General features: G+C 36.4%; 1 protein-coding gene across 1 annotated transcript; it reads right to left on the bottom strand.

Moving 5' to 3' along the window:
• Positions 1–2,453: 2,453 nt before the first annotated feature.
• LOC140769094 (peptidyl-prolyl cis-trans isomerase FKBP15-1) lies at positions 2,454–8,457 on the bottom strand. Its single transcript, XM_073109656.1, has 6 exons — positions 8,327–8,457; positions 8,191–8,240; positions 5,741–5,803; positions 3,221–3,311; positions 2,968–3,072; positions 2,454–2,747 (listed from the first exon to the last, which is right to left on the bottom strand). The coding sequence occupies exons 1-6, from the start codon at positions 8,376–8,378 to the stop codon at positions 2,653–2,655; spliced, it is 456 nt and encodes a 151-aa protein (XP_072965757.1). The 5' UTR covers positions 8,379–8,457; the 3' UTR covers positions 2,454–2,652.
• Positions 8,458–20,637: the final 12,180 nt, after the last annotated feature.

Below are 20,637 nucleotides of genomic sequence, written 5' to 3'. Positions count from 1 at the left end.
ATATATACACATTATCAATCTTTTCGAACATTGATAAGCTACTAAAATGCCAAAGTACGAATTACTTTATTCCTGCCCGTGAATTAAGCGATTCCTCAGGGTACAAAAGATTAAATATAACACAATATTATAAACCACATCTGGTCAAGATCTGACAACCACCCTCTCTCTCTCGATCAAGTTTATTTCTTGTTCTAATTAATTTGGAATTATAAAAAAGTAATGCTTCCAAGGCTCTAAGCTGTTGCGTAGCGAAGATTCCTTGCATGTTTAAATAGTTTAATAGTACATTAATCAATCTAATCTGCCTCTGTTAACGTGGCTTTCTATGATTGAAATGATAGGGAGGTATCATTGTTGATAATTGGGGTATGTGAGTTAAAAAAGAAGCTTGTAATACGACATCTGTGCAAAGTTACATGTGGAGACAAGTGGCAATCTATAATTAGAGCAGAAACAGAAATAATAAGGTATTCTTTTAGGGCAAGGACAAATGATCTTGAGCTGTAGATGTTAAGAGTAAGATTCTTTGTAGAGCTTCATCACCGTGATCTAGGGTGATTTTTATCAGGTTGGGCCGGGTTTGTGTCGGATTGGATTGGGCTAGGACCTTGATTGTGATTACGATCACTAGCCAATCAAGCTAGCTATATTAATTGTGTGTGTGTGAGAGAGAGAGAGAGATGTTAGCGAATTGACATTCGGTGCAAGCTGATTTTATATGGATTTGTCTAGGTACACTATTGGATACATATTGATTGTATGTATTTGGCAATCCCAATTGACTCTCACAAATCCCACGAACCCATGTATTCACTCTTCAACCACAATCTGGACAATTACTTGTACGTATAGATGCGCCGATGTGCATCTAATTGTGCACCTGAACCGACTCAGACAGGTCAACCCGTATTAAACCTCTACCTTCAACAATGTAAGTGACTTAGCAAGCCAAAGGGGCTTGTCCATATTGGCCACCGTATTTCAAGCTTGAGCTACGCTTAACCCAATCCAAGTTAAGTGCACATGGCTTGGGTTCTTTGATAAGCTCTATCATGACTTGCTCAATCGGCCCAACCCATTCTTTAGCTGGTCTGGTTAAGAATTTGTATTCCACTAGGTCGAACCAACTTTAAAGTATGCCACAATCTATAATTAGGTCTGGCTTGGAAATGATTACAATTCTAATGATCTGAACCAACCAATTCCGACACCATTAATATAAATTATTTATACCTAAAATATTTATAACCATAATTTAAGAGAGAGAGAGAGAGAGAGAGAGAGAGAGAGAGAGAGAGAGAGAGAGAGAGAGAGAGAGAGAGAGAGCATTGTAATGTCTATTAGATTATAATTTGTTATTTTTAATTTGGGGTAGATCCAGCTCCCGATCCAACCCAATTCTTTGACCAGTTGACAAGGCGGGTTTGGTTCGAGCTACAAGAGACATAAGCCGACCATACCAAGCCCAAGTGAGGCTCACATCCTATTAGTCCAGCCCATGTTACATCGACACGGCAATCAGGATCGTGCATAATGATATATAATTAAATGTTGGATCTAATGATCTTTGCAATGAATCTCCCTCCTAGTGCAACAATAGTCCCAATAGTAAGAAAATTAGAGACAGTTTTGTAGTTTCGTAGTGACAAAACTTGTGAGCTACTTACTACTAACGATAGTTTTGTAGTGATAACAAAAAAAAGGCATCAGAATGGTACTACTAGTAACAGATTAGTATATAATTCTAATTGTTTGTTTATTTTTGTTGGTCACTTGTAGATCAAGCATTTCTGGTATTCTTTCTAGGTTGATGCACATTTACTTCTCAGTTAGCAGTATCCAAAGTGGAGAAGCAATAGAGATCAGGATATTATAATGTACGAACTTCGATAGGTGTAAACAGTATACTCCAAGCTTTCTATTAATGCGCCTTTTCACACTTAAAGTTATTTTGTTGTCTAATCTTCTCTGCTTTACCTGATAATTTTGCTACAAACTTGACATCTTGAACTTTGTCTATAAGCTATGTTATAATCTTATTATAACTTGCTCTATTTCTGTCCAACATACACTTTTAATACAAATATAAAAAAGAAACAACATGAGGGGAAATAATCTACCATCATATTCACTAGACAATAATTACTTAAATAAACGAGTCGCGAAGTAAACCTCGTGACTTTGTATGTTTGATGCCTAAGCCGCTGCAACTATGTTTCTATATTAACCCTCGAAAAAGACCCTGCAAATAAGATTGAGCAAATTGAGGATTTTATGAATCAGTTAGTTGACAATTTGAGTCTGGCATTGCACCACCAGTCAAAGATGCATTTCTTCACGTAAGGAATTAATTTTTATCTTGCGGGGCTTAACTGCAGGCAGAATAATTTTGACGCTATATTTCTGTCCAACAATATAGAACACACTGCTAAAGCACCAAAAACCAATATAAGAACAAAAGAATTGCTGAATTCACTGATTATTGTTGCAAAAGTAAGCTTGTACTGCCAAGTTTAATGTCAAGACCATCACAAATATATCTCTGTATCTTTTGTACTAGAGTATTCAAAAAATAAACTTGCAATATCGTAATCTAGATGTGGAGCTTCCTACACTAAGTAGCGACATCATAGGTTAATTTCTGACAAATTAAAGCTCACTGTCACCCTCTGCAGAACTGCCTTCATTTGATGTCTTGCCATTGACAGCAACAAGCTCAGTATCAAAAATTAGCGTTGCTCCACCTGTTGATTTAAACTTCACATTAGAAGTGATATCACACAAAGATGAATGAGGGGAAATTTGCAGAGCCTACATTAAATAGCTGGGACTAATGACTTGGTTGTTTTGTTGTTACCGTTGTACTAGAAGTGATACAAGTCTAACAGAGTACTATAGCATGATGAACATGTATAATGTTCTGGGAAAGATAGTACAAGCAGACAAAATTATTGAAAACCATACCAGGAATAGTGGGTGGAGATCCTTGAGCCCCATAACCCAGTTTTGCAGGTATCTTTAACTTCCTCTTTTCACCCACGCACATACCCAGAAGTCCTTGGTCCCATCCTAAAGAGCAATGCGATGTCAGTCTCATCTAGACTTAGAAAGCCTTTTATCTGAAAGGCATGGTTTCTAACCCTTTATCATGATAAAACCTTTTGTCCATATATCCTTCAGAGATTGCCAGACAATAAAGTAAATTGAATAAAATTACCTTTGATTACTTGACCACTACCAAGCTCAAATTCAATTGGATCCCCTCTTTCAAAGCTGGAATCAAATACTTTTCCATCAGTGAGAGTGCCCTGCAAAATACACCATGCTTGAAAATTGGGATAAATAAAAAGCCGAATAGATATTAATAGTCAAATATTGAAGTAATTTATTAGCAATACATGATGAAAATGTTGAGCGCCAAAGAGTTACTGAATAGGTAAGGTTTATAAAGTGAAGTTCAAAAAGCATTTTATTGACAAAATTGATTTGTGAAAGCATAAATGCATGACTGATGTCACCAGAAGACAGGAAAAATCGAAAGCTGCCAGCATCAAATATTATAGTATGTTTCCTCTATGAATGAAGTTTCATTTAAAACACTTCTGGTTAATTGAAGAAACATATTGGAAATGACACATTAGAATTTCAACCAACTGAAGTATTTACTATTGTTTGTGATACGATTTAAAAGAATGCTCCCCGTTAGGGTTCACAATTGAAGCATCTTACTTTGTTAAGTCCAGAATTTTTTTCAATTAACATAGTTTAAACTTCTATTAAATAATTTAGTACTGAAATCTGGAAGTGAAACCTACTATTGCCTCTGCTAAAGCTTCATAAATTCTGGATATTTTGTTGAAATTTGAAATGTTCACATAGATAGTCTTGCCACGACAATTTATGGAACACTACTATGCTGGTGTTGAAGTGACTGACAAGATTCTCCCACCTCCATGTGTGAATGAACTGACTAAAATCAGATTCATGCAAGGCCAGGTTACTGTATATCACATCAAAATGATTTTGTAATAATTTGACTATTGAAAGAGTGGATGTTAAACTTCATGTGGGAGCAATACTGCAATAGTTATCAAGTATATATAGGAATGATAGGTTCCCATCTACTGCAACAAAGAAGTAACTCATCTCAGCTATCTCGAGTCGGCTGTATGAGTCTTCTATTCTATCTGGCTATTAGCTAAATCTAAATTTAGTTTTTCTATGCTTCTTTTTTCTTGTCACTTCTTGCCAGGTCAATTTGGGATTTCCCTTCCTCTGAGAGTACAACTTCAGCCCATAGTTTTCTTTACAGAAGGTCATGCTGACTAGAGCGACACTCCATTAGTTAGCGCCCCTTCTCTTTTCACCACTAAAAACTTCTGAAGTGCTTCAGATTTAGCTCATGATTAAAATAAAGCTTGTCCCGCAAAAAAAGATGATAATCTTCATGTTTTGTTTGTTGTATCTCCTGATTCTCTTCTTCCATGTATTCAATAGACTTTTAGTTATTTCTCTTTCATGTATTATGTTCATATATTCAATGGTTGGAAGCATGGGATGTCTAGAAGGCTTGCCAACCATAACGTGGCACAAGTCACGACAGCTCTAAGAGAAGCAAAGGGGAGACAACAGTAAAGAGATAGGTGGAGGAATGGGAGATAGAGGAAACTAGAATTCAAATAGTGCTCTAGTTATGTCAAACCAAATTGGATTAGGCACTGCTCTTTTTCATTTTTGTTTTCCCTCTTTGAGATGAATCATGCCCCAAATTGGATTAGGCACCTAAGCATTATAATTGTTAATTTTATAATATTAGTAAATATCACCTGAAACAGATAAAGCCTGGCAGGTTATGATCTTTTGATGGCCTCATAAATCACTGCAGAAGCCATTTTTCTTCTTTGATGGCTTATATACTTTTACATCACATCCTATATAATCAGCCTGCTGGCAGCTTGATTAACCTTTTCTATCTAGACATTACACATGGAACTCCTGCAGCGCAAGCTTTCTCTGGGAATACCTTATCTCCTATTTCTTATTCACAAGTCCATGAAACCTTACTCTTTTTTCATCATCATATCTGTTTTAGTTCATCGATTACCTACTCTAATTAGAATGCTCACAATCAGCCATTCCACAAAATCAGATTGGCAGATCATTTAATTCCTCAACAAACTAAAAGACATGTTTTGACGAGTCACTCCAAGACCAGGGTCAATAAGAATGAGGCCTGCAGTACATTCACTAAACTGTGCATTGACTTCTGATTTACAAAATTAGCATACAACTTGATTGTCCCAATGACAATGGTGCAAACAGAGAATAGCCATATCTTTAACTTTTGTAGTAACACTTTTTTTTCTTTTGTCAGGAAAATTTTCATAGCCTCCAGTAAACTAGGAAAAAGATCTAATATATCTTCTGATATATGGCTTCATATACACACTGGCAGAAAACAAGAGAACTGCTACTGATTCTTTTAAATATCTAAATGGCTTAATCTAAAAGAGTGATAAATGCATAGTGAAACAGCTGAACAAAAGACAACTGTAACAAATACAAATTCAAGAGTCATCCTACAAGATCGATATTAAATTCACTAATTACAGGCATAACATGTAACAATAACATTACCGAAGTCCTACATAAGGAAAACTTGAAATATCAGCAACATTAGTTATACTGCAGAGATAATGAATGGGGTAGTTCAATAACAATCAAGTTATCAACTTACACGATAGTGCACTTTAATTCTATCGCCTTTGTGAGCTTGAATGTTGCATGAGTCTGGCTTGTACTGCAAGCAGGAAAGCTAAGTCATTCCAAGAGAAAGGGCTATGATACTAAAAACTTCTTATAAAGGGTCATTTGTCATAAAAAGAAAGTAAGTAATTTGTTACAAGATGTGTGCGAACATAGGTTCCATCGCCTTCTTGTTTGCATTAAAAGTATCAAAAATTGAACATGCAATAATTTATCCATGGTGATGCCAAAAATCATATACTAGATTGTCTGCTGATATTCCTGCATATATGTCTACAGTCTACAATGCAAAACTTGCACAATAAATTTCTGCATGCCAAAAGGTATATATCAGAAATACTGCATGAGTACATGAGCATCAAAACCATCATGTTTGAAGAATATGCTAACATGGAAAAAGGAATTGACATGCAATGGTGCAAATTTATGCCTAAGAGAAACAATTTAATCATTTAAAGTAGAAATTAGGTCTTCCTGGTAGTATATAACAACTACTAGGCCTAAGCAAATTTGGTGCATTGATGAAAACTTAGCTTCTCAGAGCTTCTCTCAATTCAACAATAAGAAAGTTACAGGTAGTGACTCTTTAGTATGCACATAAAAGGAAAATTTTCATAGAGTCCCAATACTTTTAATAGGCACATTTTATTAATATTGTGTGCCATGTATTGACAATTCCAGTAAAAAGTTAAGAAAGATTACTTGTAGCACAACTAGTTAAAGGCAATAACTGCAAGACACAGCAGTATTATGAGTTTATGATAACAATGAACAATCTAATTTAGAAAAGTAAGTTTGAAGTAAGAACTTGTTTTAATCTAGATATCAGGAGATAAAAAATGAACTCACAAATTCAATTAATGCAACATCAAGAAATTTAGCTTCCTTGACTGGTTGATTTCTAGTCAGAAGTCACAAAATTCAAGAGTTCAGATCCTACATGTTTAGCAATCCATGCCCACAATATATAAGTACCAATTTCTTTGACTTTTCATGTGCCCTTTGGATATTATAACATGCAAGTAATTTCAGGAATCCATCTTAGAATTTCGCATTACTATAACTCACCAGGATATCTTTTTTTAAGGACCTATGAATATGATATCATATGAAATTGGAACATTACAAATATCCCCAACAAGATGAAAGTTGCACAGTGCACCAACTCAGACAAAGATAGAAAAAACTTCAAATTCACTAGGATCAAATCAAGAATGACCCGTTTGTTAACTTTCACTGGAATGGAAAGCACATATAATGCCAAGATGCTCTATGGCAAAGAAAATTCAGCACGTTAAGATGGAAACAGTGTAGCTAGTGCTCAAAGTTCTCTTCTCCTGATATAAAGCAACTACTCGTAATAGCACTTTGAGAAAGGGGGTGACTTCAAAAGTAATTGAAATAGAATAGGATTTCATGCTGCTATCTAGATAAACTAACAGCCTGGTGGGAGATAATCATAAATGTGAAATTGGAGAGCAACCAACTCAGGTGATGTATCAAAATATTTTGTTAGACTTCTAACATTGTTTTAGAAAAGTTCCACCTTAACGACTAGGCTCTCACCTTAGATAAAATGTGAGTTGGTCCTTCTAGATCACGCCTAGGTTGGCTTCCTTAGTATCTCTAATCATGTTTTGGTATGTAGGTTGCATTGAAATTCATAATTATTGTAGATCTTGATAAATTAGTGGAATATAATTGCTTATTATGGTTCTTAATAAGAACGCATTAATATTTTTTTAGATTGTATGTACTAATTTTTACTTTTTCACGATATACTAATTTTTTTATTTGTTTATTCTGCTGAGTTGAATTTGGGTGCCTGCCTAGCGCCTTGTCTGCTTGTCTACCACGTACAGTCTTTCAGAACCTTGACTTCTGGACCTTCCGATTGTAAATTTAGCACAGAGATAGATGATCAATTGATCATACAGAGAATCATGCTCCACGCAGGCCATTTTTTAACCCAAATGTTTTTTTTCCTCCTGTTAGATACGAATTTTAGTTTTCTAATTACCAGATTATTCTATGTCGAAGTGATTATTCATTCCTCAAAAAGAAAGAGTACTCAACTCCACATTCAGAGTCCTCCATGAGGTGACAACTTAATTAAAAAAACAGCATCGGTTTAGGCCTCTTTACAAATGTTGAACTAATCTACATAAACCCCATCAAAGTTGTGCCAAACCCATCTCCAAATCTTGTCCCTTCAAAACCTCTACATCGGTTGAGGTACTAAACCCACATCAATCCGCTCACACCTCATACTCAACTTCTAGGTCGTCGTTACACAACCCAACATTTGCCCTAATGCTACATTATATTTCATAAGAATAATGTTCACAAAATCCAGGTTTTATTGAATACTTTTGCTCACAATCCATTGAATCGAATAACGAAGGTAAAGATAACGATTACCTTAACGCCGATCTGGAGTTCTGCTACATCACCGGATTTCTTGGCGGAAACTGAAGCCGAACCCATCGGATCAAAGAAATGTATAGATTAATGGGCATCTTTTGAGAGATCGGATAGCTTATGTGTGAAATCTTACCGGATAGGAGTATCGCGGTGGTGAAGACGATGGAAAGAAGCAGCCTCGCCATATTTCTCCCTCTCTTCCTCTATCTCCGAAGTCTAAGATCCCAAGATGTGATATGTAAAATATGCCTCATAAGCTGTAGTAGAAGGGTTGTTTCGGGTAAATTACACATTGCCCCCTTTAGTTTTAGAATTTTTTAACAAACGCTACTCTTCTAAATTTTATTTATCAAAATAAACCATTCCTCAAACTTGCTACCAAAATAAAACTATTTTACTGTAGCTGTATGTAAAATTTAGTATTTTAATTTTAGATGAATTCACCATTTTATCTTCTAAGTAAAATGCTAAATTTTTAAGAGTTTTTATTTAAAAGAAGATTGAAAAGTATAGCACTTTATTAGGGAAAGAAGGTTCTATCTTTAGGATGTGTCTGTTTAGTGTTTTATTAACAAGCTGAACTACTAAGTTTTGCAAATTATAATCTTCTAATCAATAGTTTATTTTGAACATATGATATATCATTACGAAGATGAAAAAGAAAATGAACTAATGATTTTGATAAAAAAATTAGTTGGACCTCAAATAAAAAAGAAAAAATAAAAAATAAAAAATAAAAATTTAGAGTGTTGTATCTTTATGCTTGCTTATCTATTTTAGTCTTACAATATGTCATTATAAAAATATGGAAAGATTTTATGAGTTAAAAAATATATTTATTTCCCACACGCAATTGTAGTCAAAATCACAAGAAGAAAAAACAATAGCGCCTCTAAATTTTTGTTTTAATTTTTTTTTTCAATTTTTGCTGAAAAATATTAAAATATTTTCCAAAAAATTTAGTCTTTTATTAAAAAATAAAAAGTTGGCATTTTTATCTAAAAATAAAATACTGATAAGTTAGCATTTTACTGACCTCTATAGTAAAACATACCTATTTTAGTAAATAAAGTTTAAAAAATAGCTAATTTGGTATTAAAAAAAAGCCCTTATGCCTTAAAAATCAAACAAATATAATTTATTGTTTTGCACTCGCACCCATTTGAGTTTACCTTTAAAGTTCACCTATTTTAGCTGTACAATGACCATGATGCCCTTATTTCTATTAAAGTGGACAAAGTAACATCATCTATAATATTAAATGTTATTTTTGTCTTTGCTAGCGTTATACTTTTGTAAATGAAATGCTTAATTTTTGAGAAAAGATGGGCCAAGCGTGGAGAAATGGTAAAAAAAACGAGTGTAAATAATTTTTAGGAATAATTTTTCTTTTACCCCCTAAATTATTACACATTTTCACAATGATCTTTTGATTTTTTTTTTTTTGTACACACTAAAAATTATTAGAAATACTTCACTCTCCTGATGATGTTGTTGACGAAATTAGTAAATTAACCAAACTACCCCTCCACTTATAATAATAGAATAGTTAGGTGGCTTAGTTAATATTAAATATTCTAATTTGACCCTAATACCCTAATACCATAAGACCCAAACTCAACTCCTCATTCCTCAATCCTCACACCAGGCGTCGTCGCCCCCTTCCGTTACCCCCTTCCCTTCCTTATCCATGCCCGTAGCCCGCTTTACCGTCACCCCTTCTCTCCTCACTCTTCACACCAAGTAACATCAACACATCGCCTCCTCACTGTCGGTGCTTCTCGCTCATACCGCTCGACGTCCGAGCTTCTCACGCCACCCAAGGATCGAGGTCCTCACACCGTCGGGTCCTCACGTCGGATCTCCCCCCTCACTCACGCTTCCTCACACCGCCTGACCTCACCGATCCCTATCACTCACGCCGCCAATCCCCCTCACTCACATCATCGAGTCCTCACGCCGTCAAAGCTCCTCACGCGAGCTCCTCACACCGTCGGATCTTGTCAAGTATGAATGAGATCAGAAATTCAATTTGAGCAACTAAGCATCATTTTAGCTTATTATACTGTTAGTTAAATTAAATTAATCTAGACATAGTTTAGGCTGACTCTGCCTTTAATGGTAATTTAGCTATGCTTTTTACTAACATTAATTCAATGTTATACATTGAGGTTCTACTAGATTTCTCTTTGCGCATGCTATTTGATATTAGACTACTCAGTTGTTAGTGCATGCTGTTTGTGCATGCTATTTGATATTAGTCTAAAAAATCTTTTTAGACCGTTGTTCTTCATGACATCCTCCTCTTGGTTGTTAAGCACTGTAATACTAATTTTCCTTTTCTAACTTAGATTCTTTCTATCTTAAGTGTGCTTATTCTCCTGATGTGAAGATTATTAGGTAAGTTTTGAGCTAGGCCATCTTTAGTGCCTTTAATAGTAGTTTATCTTAATTGATTTATATTTTGGATATGATATGTTATTGCTCATCTTTAATGGTTATTTAGCTATGCTCCCTCCTATGACAGAACTCCATAGTCCAGACTGTTGTTTAATTACTGATTATTATTTAATTACTTATTTTACTGTATTATTTTTTAATTTCTTGTTAGATTTGTTTAGACAAATCTATCTGACTTGATTTTAGTATAATTTAATTTACTTTCATGGTTTTGGTTCCATGTCAAGATATTATTTCTATTGCTTTCATTTTAATTATGGATTTGCTTGTTATATCTTATTAATTTTATAGTGGCATCTTATTCATTAGCTTTTTTATCAATTATATACAAACTTTTTAATTAGTTTGAAGTGTTTAATTACTGATTAGTTACTGATTTTACTATATTATTTTTTTAATTTCTTGTTAGATCTATTTAGTCAAGTCAATCTCACTTGATTTTAGTTCAATTTAATTTAGTTCATGGCTTTGGTTTCATGTCAAGATATAATTTCTCTTACTTTCATTTTAATTATGGGTGTTTTTTACTTAGATTTGCTTGTTAAATATCTTACTAATCTTATAGTGGCATCTTATCTGTTAGCCTTTTAATCAATTATATGCAAAAATTTTAATTAGTTTGAAGTGTTTAATTACTTATTTTACTGTATTATTTTTTAATTTCTTGTTAGATCTATTTAGTCAAGTCCATCTCACTTGATTTTAGTTCAATTTAATTTAGTTTCATGGTTTCGGTTCCATGTCATGATATTATTTCTCTTGCTCTCATTTTAGTTATGGGTGATGATAGTGTGGAGATATTCCTTAAAGATAGAGAAAATATTTTTGAGAATGTTCATAGTAGGTGGAGAGAATTCTAATAGTAAAAGAAAAGAAAACAAACATTTAGTATTTGAGAAGTGTTTATGGAGCTACCAAAAGGAGAAGATGGGTAAAATGTAAATTGTGTGATGTTATATATATATCAGATAATAAGTATGGGACTGAAAATATGAAACGCCATATATCTATATGCCCAAAGTTCAAAACTAAAGATATATATGTCAATTATTTCTTGCCAAATCAAAAGGATCAATGTCTTTACAAGTTTCTAAGTTTGATCAAGAAAAATACCATGAATTGATGACAATGACAATTATTAAGCATGAATTGCCTTTTCAATTTGTTGATTATGAAGGAGTTAGAATATTGCACAGTTACTTATGTGATGAGGTCAAACGTATTAGTAGAAATATAACTAAAGCAGATGTTTTGAAAATGTACAGAAGAGAGAAGAATAAACTCAAAGATTAGTTACATTCTATTCTTGGAAGAATCAGTTTAACATCTGACTTATGAACCTTTATAACTACTGATGGTTACCTATGTCTCGCCGGCATCTAGATGTGGAGCTTCCTACACTAAGTAGCGACAATCGTCATGCATTTCTTTATTTACAATTGAGTGATTTAAATTATAAGTATTGCCTATCACAAAAAGAATGGGATAAAGCTGAAAAGATTTAAAAGTTTTATGATGTTATATCTTTAATTTCTGAATCTATATACCCTATAGCAAATTTATATTTTTCTAAGGTGGTTTTGATCCAATTGAATATAATGGAAGGCATGCAAAGCTTAGATAATTTTATCAGTTATATGGCCACACAAATGAATGTGAAGTTTGAGAAATATTGAAACAATACAATATTATTTTAGCGATAGCTATCATTTTACACCGCGATTCAAAATACATCTTGTGAAATTCTCATACAACAAACTCTATGACTTTTCTTATGAGATGATAAAGATCCGTGAGAAGTTATTTGCTCTTTTTTATTACTATGTTCAGAATACTTCTAAAGTTTCCAATGTGACATCTTCAGCTACTTTATGTAAAATTTCAAACGATACTAAAGATAACAACTCTATGATGAAGGTAATTTCGTACCATTAATATGTTCTTATCACTATATTTTTTTAATGTTCTTTATATATTTAGAATAATAATTTTTTTTATGTAGGAGTTTGATTCATTTGAGAGTTTTGAGTTTGTGAGTAAATAACAAAAGTCACAATTAGAATTATATCTTGAAGAGCCTTGAATTGATCAAAATTCTAAATTGGATATTCTTAATTAGTGGAAATCCAATCAATTTCGATATCCAAATCTTTCTCTCATGGCATGCAATATATTAAGTATTTTTATTACTATAGTTGCTTCTGAATCTGATTTAGGTGTTGGTTGTAGAGTACTTGATCAATAACGAAGTGCTTTAAAGCCTGAAACTGTGGAAGCTTTAATTTGTGCTCGAGATTAGTTGTTTCGTACTAGAGGTAAGTATGTTATTGTTTTCTTATATAAATATTCAAAAAGTTTAGTCTACTAATTATTTTATCATAATAGATAATTTAGTAACATTGGAGGAGCTAAAGAAAGATATTACAAATTTAGACTTAATGGCTAATGTAAGTGAAGTTGTAGAATCTAGGGAATGCTCAAATGTATAAATCCAAATCCGAAAGATGCTCATTGACTAATGTAAGTGAAGTTTTTGTATATATCTTATATTTTAGATTTTTACCGTTTGTTCTTTTTAATAGGATTATGATATTTGGAGATGGAGAGTTTAATGATAGTGTTTGTATATTTCAAACTATTTGTAATTTGTAATGGATTGTAAAGTCTAAATTTTGTTCTAATTGTCATGAGATTGTATGGACTTTGTTCTATACTTAGTTGGAACTTTGTTCTAAACTCTATTGTATGAACTTTTGTTATGATAAATTATTAGGATTGTAATTTTGATGTTGTATAAGTTTTGAGTTAGAAATATATTATTTTATTTGTATGAATGTATGATACACTTTTTAAAAGTTGAAACTTTGTTCTAAACTCCATTGTATGGATTTTTATTATGATGAATTATTAGGATTGTAATTTTGATATTGTATGAGTTTTGAGTTAAAAATAGGTTATTTTATTTGTGTAATACACCATTTATATATGATAAATCAGTAAATATTAAATTTCATATAGGATTTATATTAAACGGGTTAGATAGGTCGTGTTGACGTGTCATGTTAACATGACCCGTTTAATTATATGGGATAGACCAGTTGTGTTAACCCAACCCGTTTATTAAACGGGTTATGCGAGTCGGGTCGTGTTACCCGTTTATTAATCAGGTCATCTTCATGTTTACCAATTGCAACCCGTTTATTAATCGGGTCATGTTCGTGTCAAGGTAATGTTGACCGAACCCAAATCTGACCCGACCTAAACCCGCTTAACCTAACCCGATTGCCTATCCCTACTCTCACGTTCTCTCTCTCTTCTCCTTCCTTCTCCGAGAAGCCTCACCTAGGTTTGGGCCTCGTCTCTTGCCGCTTCTTTCTTAAAAGGTCAAGGCCGAGGAATTTCCAACTTTATTTACTCATCACCTCCATGATACATTTAGTTAGAATCTTTTCTTATTGCATTAGTTGTTTATTTTTATTAAAATAAAATTCTTGTAGGTCGCGTTTAAACGCAGGAGGGGTCATGTTCGAACGCCCTTGCGAACTCCTCCATTAGGTTCGCAAATACAGAGGATGCGAAAAGTGTGTTCAAACGCGGTCGGGCAAGTTAGAATGCCACGTTCGAATGCCTGCATCGCGTTCACACATATAGAGAATGTCTTTTACGCGTTCAAACGCGATCGGCGGGATTGCACTAGGATTAGGGTTACTTATTATTATTAGGGCTTTTGGCTAGCCTCTATAAAAGTGTGGATGATAGCCAAATTCATTATGCTATTAGATTATTAATTTCTTGGCTACTATCTTTTCTCTAATCTCTCTCCCTCCTCCCTCTTCATCATCCTTCCATCTTTACCGTTGGCATGGTCTCTCCTAACTTCTAATTTCCCTCAAATATCGAGTCCTCCCTTTTCTTTGGGATCTCAACCACTTCTTCCTCTTCGTCTATATCCCTTGACCACATCCACCATCTACCTTCATCTCCATAATCATCCATAACCCTAACATTCACTCCACCCGTCACCACCACCATCACCCACGTTATTTCGTGTTTTCGTCTCAGTTGTAGTTCGAATCTACAAAGGGCGTAAATAATAAAATTGTAGATCAAGGAGTTACGAATCTACTCCACTTGGTTTGATTTTCTAACTGTAGGAAAATGAATATGTTTCCATAATTGCGTGGACTACTTCCTACAATAAATTTAGATCTTAAAGGAATCGTTCCGTAGCTTATCTTTTGGTACCGTAACCTATCAATTTGGTATCAAAGCTACGTGAACCTCAGACCACCATTAATGGTGGACAGAAGGAAGATGACATCAACAAGGAGACCAATGGAGAGCACACCGACAAAGGAAGACTCAACCCACGACAACCCTAACCGTGAGGCTGATTTATTTGGAGTGACCATGGCAGGACCGAGTCAACAAATGCCCATGGGTGTGAATATGGGCTTAGCGGATGAACTTAGGGGCATGTTTCAAATATTGCTGCATAGAGTTGACGCAATGCAAAAGAATCATAATGATTTAAAAGAATATGTCATGAACCGATCGGCTTCGTTATCTCCTCGACGACGATCGGTGCCTCAAGAAGGACCAACAGTGGGACCTTATCGAACCGATACCCCACAGGTTTAGGTGCGACATGTTAATGTCAATGATCCTCTTTTACTTAAGCCTACACATCATCCCCCACCTCCGTTACAAAACTCAAGACCGGCGGTGGTGGAACCTGAGATATGTGCGGCACCGGTGCGCTTTATTAATGAGGAGGATTGGCACTTTGAGGATGAGGTTGATCTCTTCGAAGATGGTAACGGACATGCTCGAGGATTTAGAGAAGGAGATCAACATGCACAAAGATTCAGACCTGAACTAAGGATTTTTCACTAACCCGACAATGCTATTCAGGGGAGAACCGCACGCTTGGACTTTTCAAAATTCCAAGGCGATGATCCAACAGATTGAGTGTTTCAAGTTGAACAATATCTTGATTGTCAAGGGACAGTGGAGGACGCAAAGGTCCAGATGGCAAGCTTTCACCTCCAAGGAACGTCATTGCATTAATATTGATCGGTTATTTGGGGTGGAGGATTTATCGGTTGGGCTGATTTTTGTTGAAGGATTACACGTAGATTTGGGACAACAGCATATGAAGATTTGCTGCCACATTAAGTAAGATTTTGCTGCCACAGCAGCATATGTATTGAAATACCAAGCTGAATTTGAAAGAATTAGTAATCGTTGTAAGCCACTTTAGTCCAAACCGACATTGATGAGCACATTCATTTCAGGACTACAGGAGGAGATATAAGCGGATGTTCGTGCTCTATGTCTAACCACTCTTGAAGAGGCCTTTGAGAAGGCCATGAGATGGAGAAAAAACATAAGGCTCTTAAGATGGCAGCAAAAAATAAGTTGGGGCAACTGAGATAAGCGGTTTGCGGCTAGAATGCTGGCTAAAAATTCTGCGGGTTCAAAGACAGCGGCTGCGAGTACTAGACCACGACCACGACCACCTTTGAGACCTAATGTTAGAGGAGGCATAAGACCTCGCTCGAACTCTCACACCTGCCCAGGTGGAGGAGCGAAGAGCGATGGGCCTTTATTAGTAATGCGATGAACATTTCATCCTCGGTCATCGATGTTCCAAACCGATCGGGTGTGTGATGCTCATCGACGGTCTTGAGGAGGATGATGAGGTTGTTGATGATGGAGAGTGTCTAGAGGAGGTCCATGAGGAGGCCATTGAGAAGGGTGTGGAGAAAGATATCTAAGCTAAAATATCGATGCATGCCTATTCGGGTACTTCCACACTGAGGACGTTACGGATAGATGGACTCGTTAGAAAGCATTGTGTGCACATCCCCATCGATTCCGGGAGTGCACACAACTTTCTAGATGAGAGGTTAGTGAGGAGATTGGGTTTAGATGTTGAACCAACCATGGGATTTAACGTTGCTATTGGTGACGACAGGAAGCTTAAGGCAAAGAGCTTATGTCACCGGGTCGGTACACGGGTGCAGAGACATGATATCATTGTGGACTTATATCCATTATCGTTGCGAGGAGCAGACATTGTCCTTGGCACTCAGTGGTTACAAAGCTTTGGACTCGTCACTTTTGATTTTCGAAGCATGTGGATGAAATTTAAGTAAGAAAACAAATATGTGCAGCTTGGTGGCATTCGGTCTTCGCCGATTCCTGCGATGCAGCCGATGGTGGGGCTATCATATAAGAGTGATTTAGCATATCTTCTTCAGTTAGGACTAGTAGGAGATGAGCCTCAAATGAGTCTAGACACTACTATTGAGTTGTCTAATTTATTAGACAAATTTGCTGAACTGTTTGAGGAACTAAAGGAGTTGCCACCAAGGAGAACGGTGGACCACCGCATAGAAATTGTGCCCGGAGCTACACCGACGAATGTGAGGCCATATCGATATCCATATGTGCAAAAGAAAATTATCTCCAATATAGTAGTCGAGATGTTGGAGCAAGGCCTCATTCAACCAAGTCATAGCTCATACTCTTCCCCGGTGCTATTGGTGCGAAAGAAGGATGGGACATGGTGTTTTTCTATCGACTATCGGACACTAAATGCTATTACCATCAAGGACCGATATCCTATTCCAGTTATAGAGGAGCTGTTGGACGAGCTTGTAGGGGCAACTATATTCAGCAAGCTTGACTTGAGGGCCAGGTACCATCAAACTAGAGTTCACCCGGTAGATGTGCACAAAACTGCATTTCGGACTCCGGACGGGCATTACGAGTCTTAGGTGATGCCTTTTGGTCTCACCAATGCTCCAACTACCTTTCAAAGCCTCATAAATGATATATTTTAGCATCTATTGCGAAGGTATGTCTTGGTATTTTTTGACGACATTTTAGTGTATAGTAGGACTGAATTTGAGCATTGGCGGCAATTGGAGAAAGTGCTAAATTTGTTGAAACAAAATCAATTGAAGATTAAGAAATCCAAGTGATTATGGGGAGTACCACAAGTGGAGTATTTAGGCCACATCATCTTAGCGGAAGGTGTAGCGGCGGATCCTCAAAAAGTTGCATGTATGACCGCTTGGCCTATTCCTACTAGCACCAACGAATTAAGAGGATTTTTGGGGCTGATTAGATATTATCGCCGCTTCATTGCTGGGTATGACAAGATTGTTGCTCCTCTCACTTCTTTGTTGAAGAAGGACTCTTTTAGATGGACTGATGAAGTCAATACAGTCTTTGAAAAACTAAAAACAGTAATGATGACGGTGCCTATTTTAGCGCTACCGGACTTCACCAAAGAGTTCATTGTGGAATGTGATACGTTGGGAGTTGGCATATGAGCTGTACTAATGCAAGGAGGACGTCTATCATAGCCTTTCTTAGTAAGGTTTTATCATAAAATCTCAGCAATTATCGACTTATGAGAGAGATATTGACAATTCTACATGCGGTGACAAAGCGGAGGCCTTATTTGATTGGTAAGCAATTCATTATCCAAACTGATTAAGGGATCCTTTCATACTTTATAAGACAATATATACACACTCTAGCATAGCAGAGATGTGTCACAAAATTGCTAGGATATGATACAAGAAGGGAACAGAAAATAGAGCGGCGGATGCACTATCACGCCAACCCGATATCGCCGAGCTTGCAACCTATTCTTCTCCCACTTTTCCTTTCCTTGACAAGCTGATGTATGCATGTACATTTGACCTACATGTTTTGAGATTGTTGCAAGAGGTATTGGATGATCCGGAGTGCCATTTAGAATTGGAGAACCAAGGCGGGTTGCTGCTGGACTGCGAATGCATTCGGGTGCCCCCAAATTATGAATTGCGGTAGAAATTGTTGAAGCACTTCCACCAAACTCCAGAGGCTAGTCATGAAGGTATCTTGAAGACTTATAGGAGGATATCACATTGCACGTGACCAGGATTGAGGCGAGATGTGAGGAGTTTTATCCGTGCTTGCAAAGTCTATCAAAGGGTTAAAGCAACCATATTGAAATTGATCGGATTACTATAGCCTTTATTTATACCGGACCGTATTTGGGAAGACATTTTTATTAATTTTATAAAGGGTATTCTACCGGTACATGGTTATTCCGTTATCTTTGTGGTGGTTGACAGATTGAGCAAGTATGCGCACTTTTCGACATTGTCACATCCATTTTCAGCCTTGTCAGTGGCTGAAATTTTTGTTAGAGATGTTGCTCGGTTACATGGTATGCCACGCATGATTGTCTCGGATCATGTCATGTATTGATGAGCAACTTTTGGATTGAGTTTTTCATATTGCAGGGGGCTCGATTGAATTTCAGTTCGGCCTACCATCCACAGACGGACGACCAAACCGAGGTGGTCAATCGAGGCAATGATCTGTACTTGAGGTGTTTTGTTGGAGAGATGCCGAGACGATAGTTGTAGTTCTTATCATGGGCGGAGTAGTCTTACAACACTGCCTACCATAGCAGCATTAGCATGACTCCATTTGAGGCGATGTACAGATGCACAGCTTCGACATTACGCGCTTATGATCTAGTGGCATCTATAGATCGAACGAAAGTGGACTTAGCGTTGATGGATAAAGACGCCACATTGAGAAGGTTGCGTGCCCATCTTAGACTTACTCAAAACCGTATAAAGTAAGTTTATGATTGCAGCCATAGGGAGCAGGAGTTTGACATCAGCAGTTGGGTGTTTGTGAGGGTGAAACCGTATCGACAGGTGACCTTGCGTCCGATGTGAAACCAGAAGTTAGCACATCGCTACTTTGGTCTGTTTCGGGTGTTGGAGTGTATCGGTCCGATTGCGTATCGTTTAGAGCTGTCAGAGGGGTCAAGAGTACATCCTGTCTTCGATGTTTCATTGCTGAAGGAGCAGATTGAAGATCATGAAGTCGTTAGATCAATTCTACCAAAGCCATTGGAGGAGAGAGAGATCGTAGAGCCAGTTTGTGTACTTGTTAGGCGTCGACGACGACATAGTATCATATTAGAGATGGAGATTCTAGTTGAGTGGCTTGGCAAGCCATCAGATAAGACGACATGGGAGTTGGAGACTAATATCTTGGAGCATTTTTCTGACTTTTCACCTTGAGGGCAAGTTGGGGGAAGCGTGGTGGGCTTAGTTAGGATATTTTCTTGCTGCATTAGTTGTTTATTTTTATTAAAATAAAATTTCTATAGGTCGCGTCGAACATAGGAGAGGTCGCATTCGAACGCCCTTACGAATGCCTGCATCAGGTTTAAAAATACTGAGAACGCGAAAAGTGCGATCGAATGCTGTTGGGCGCGTTTGAACGCCGCGTTCGAAATGTCTACATCACGTTCGCACATACAAAGAACGTCTTTTGTGCGTTCGAACACGATTGGGCGCTTTCGAACATGATCAGTGGAATTGCACTAGGATTATGATTAATTATTGTTATTAAGGCTTTTTGCTAGCCTCTATAAAGGTGTGGATGGCAGTCAAATTTATTATGCTATTGGATTATTGATTTCTTATCTTCTATCTTCTCTCTATTCTCTCTCCCTCCTTCTTCTTTACCAACCTTCCACCTCTACCATTAGTAAGATCTCTCCTAACTTCTAATCTCCCTCGTTTGTCGAGTCCTCCTTATTTGGGATCTCGACCATTTCTTCCCCTTCATCTATATCCCTTAACCACATCCACTATCCACCTTCATGTTCTTACCCATCTATAACCCTAACATCCACTCTACTCGTCACCACCATCATCACCCGCGTTATTTCATATTTTTGTCCCTGTTGCAGTTCGAATCTACAAAGGACGTAAATACAAAAATTGTATATCAGGGAGTTACGAATCTAATCCACTTAGTTTCATAATTTTATAACTACCAGAGAATATTTGGTGAATATGTTTCCACAATTATACGGACTGATTTCTGCAATAAATTCAGATCTTGAAAGAACCGTTTAGTACCCTATTTTTTGGTAATAACCCATCACAC

The sequence above is a fragment of the Typha angustifolia genome, chromosome 10 (assembly GCF_048772165.1).
Source record: "Typha angustifolia cultivar Huaian chromosome 10, ASM4877216v1, whole genome shotgun sequence".
Taxonomy (NCBI): Eukaryota; Viridiplantae; Streptophyta; class Magnoliopsida; order Poales; family Typhaceae; genus Typha; species Typha angustifolia.
The sequence above is the reverse complement of the archived record's forward strand: the minus strand, read 5'-3'. Positions and strand labels throughout refer to the sequence as shown.

Coding starts and splice junctions, on each gene's coding strand:
- LOC140769094 (XM_073109656.1), bottom strand. CDS start 8,378: ATGGCGAGGCTGCTTCTTTCCATCGTCTTCACCACCGCGATACTCCTA. Junction 5,804..8,190: donor AACTCCAGATCGGCGTTAAG/GTAATCGTTATC, acceptor TCCTGCTTGCAG/TACAAGCCAGACTCATGCAA. Junction 3,312..5,740: donor GAATTAAAGTGCACTATCGT/GTAAGTTGATAA, acceptor TGTATTTTGCAG/GGCACTCTCACTGATGGAAA.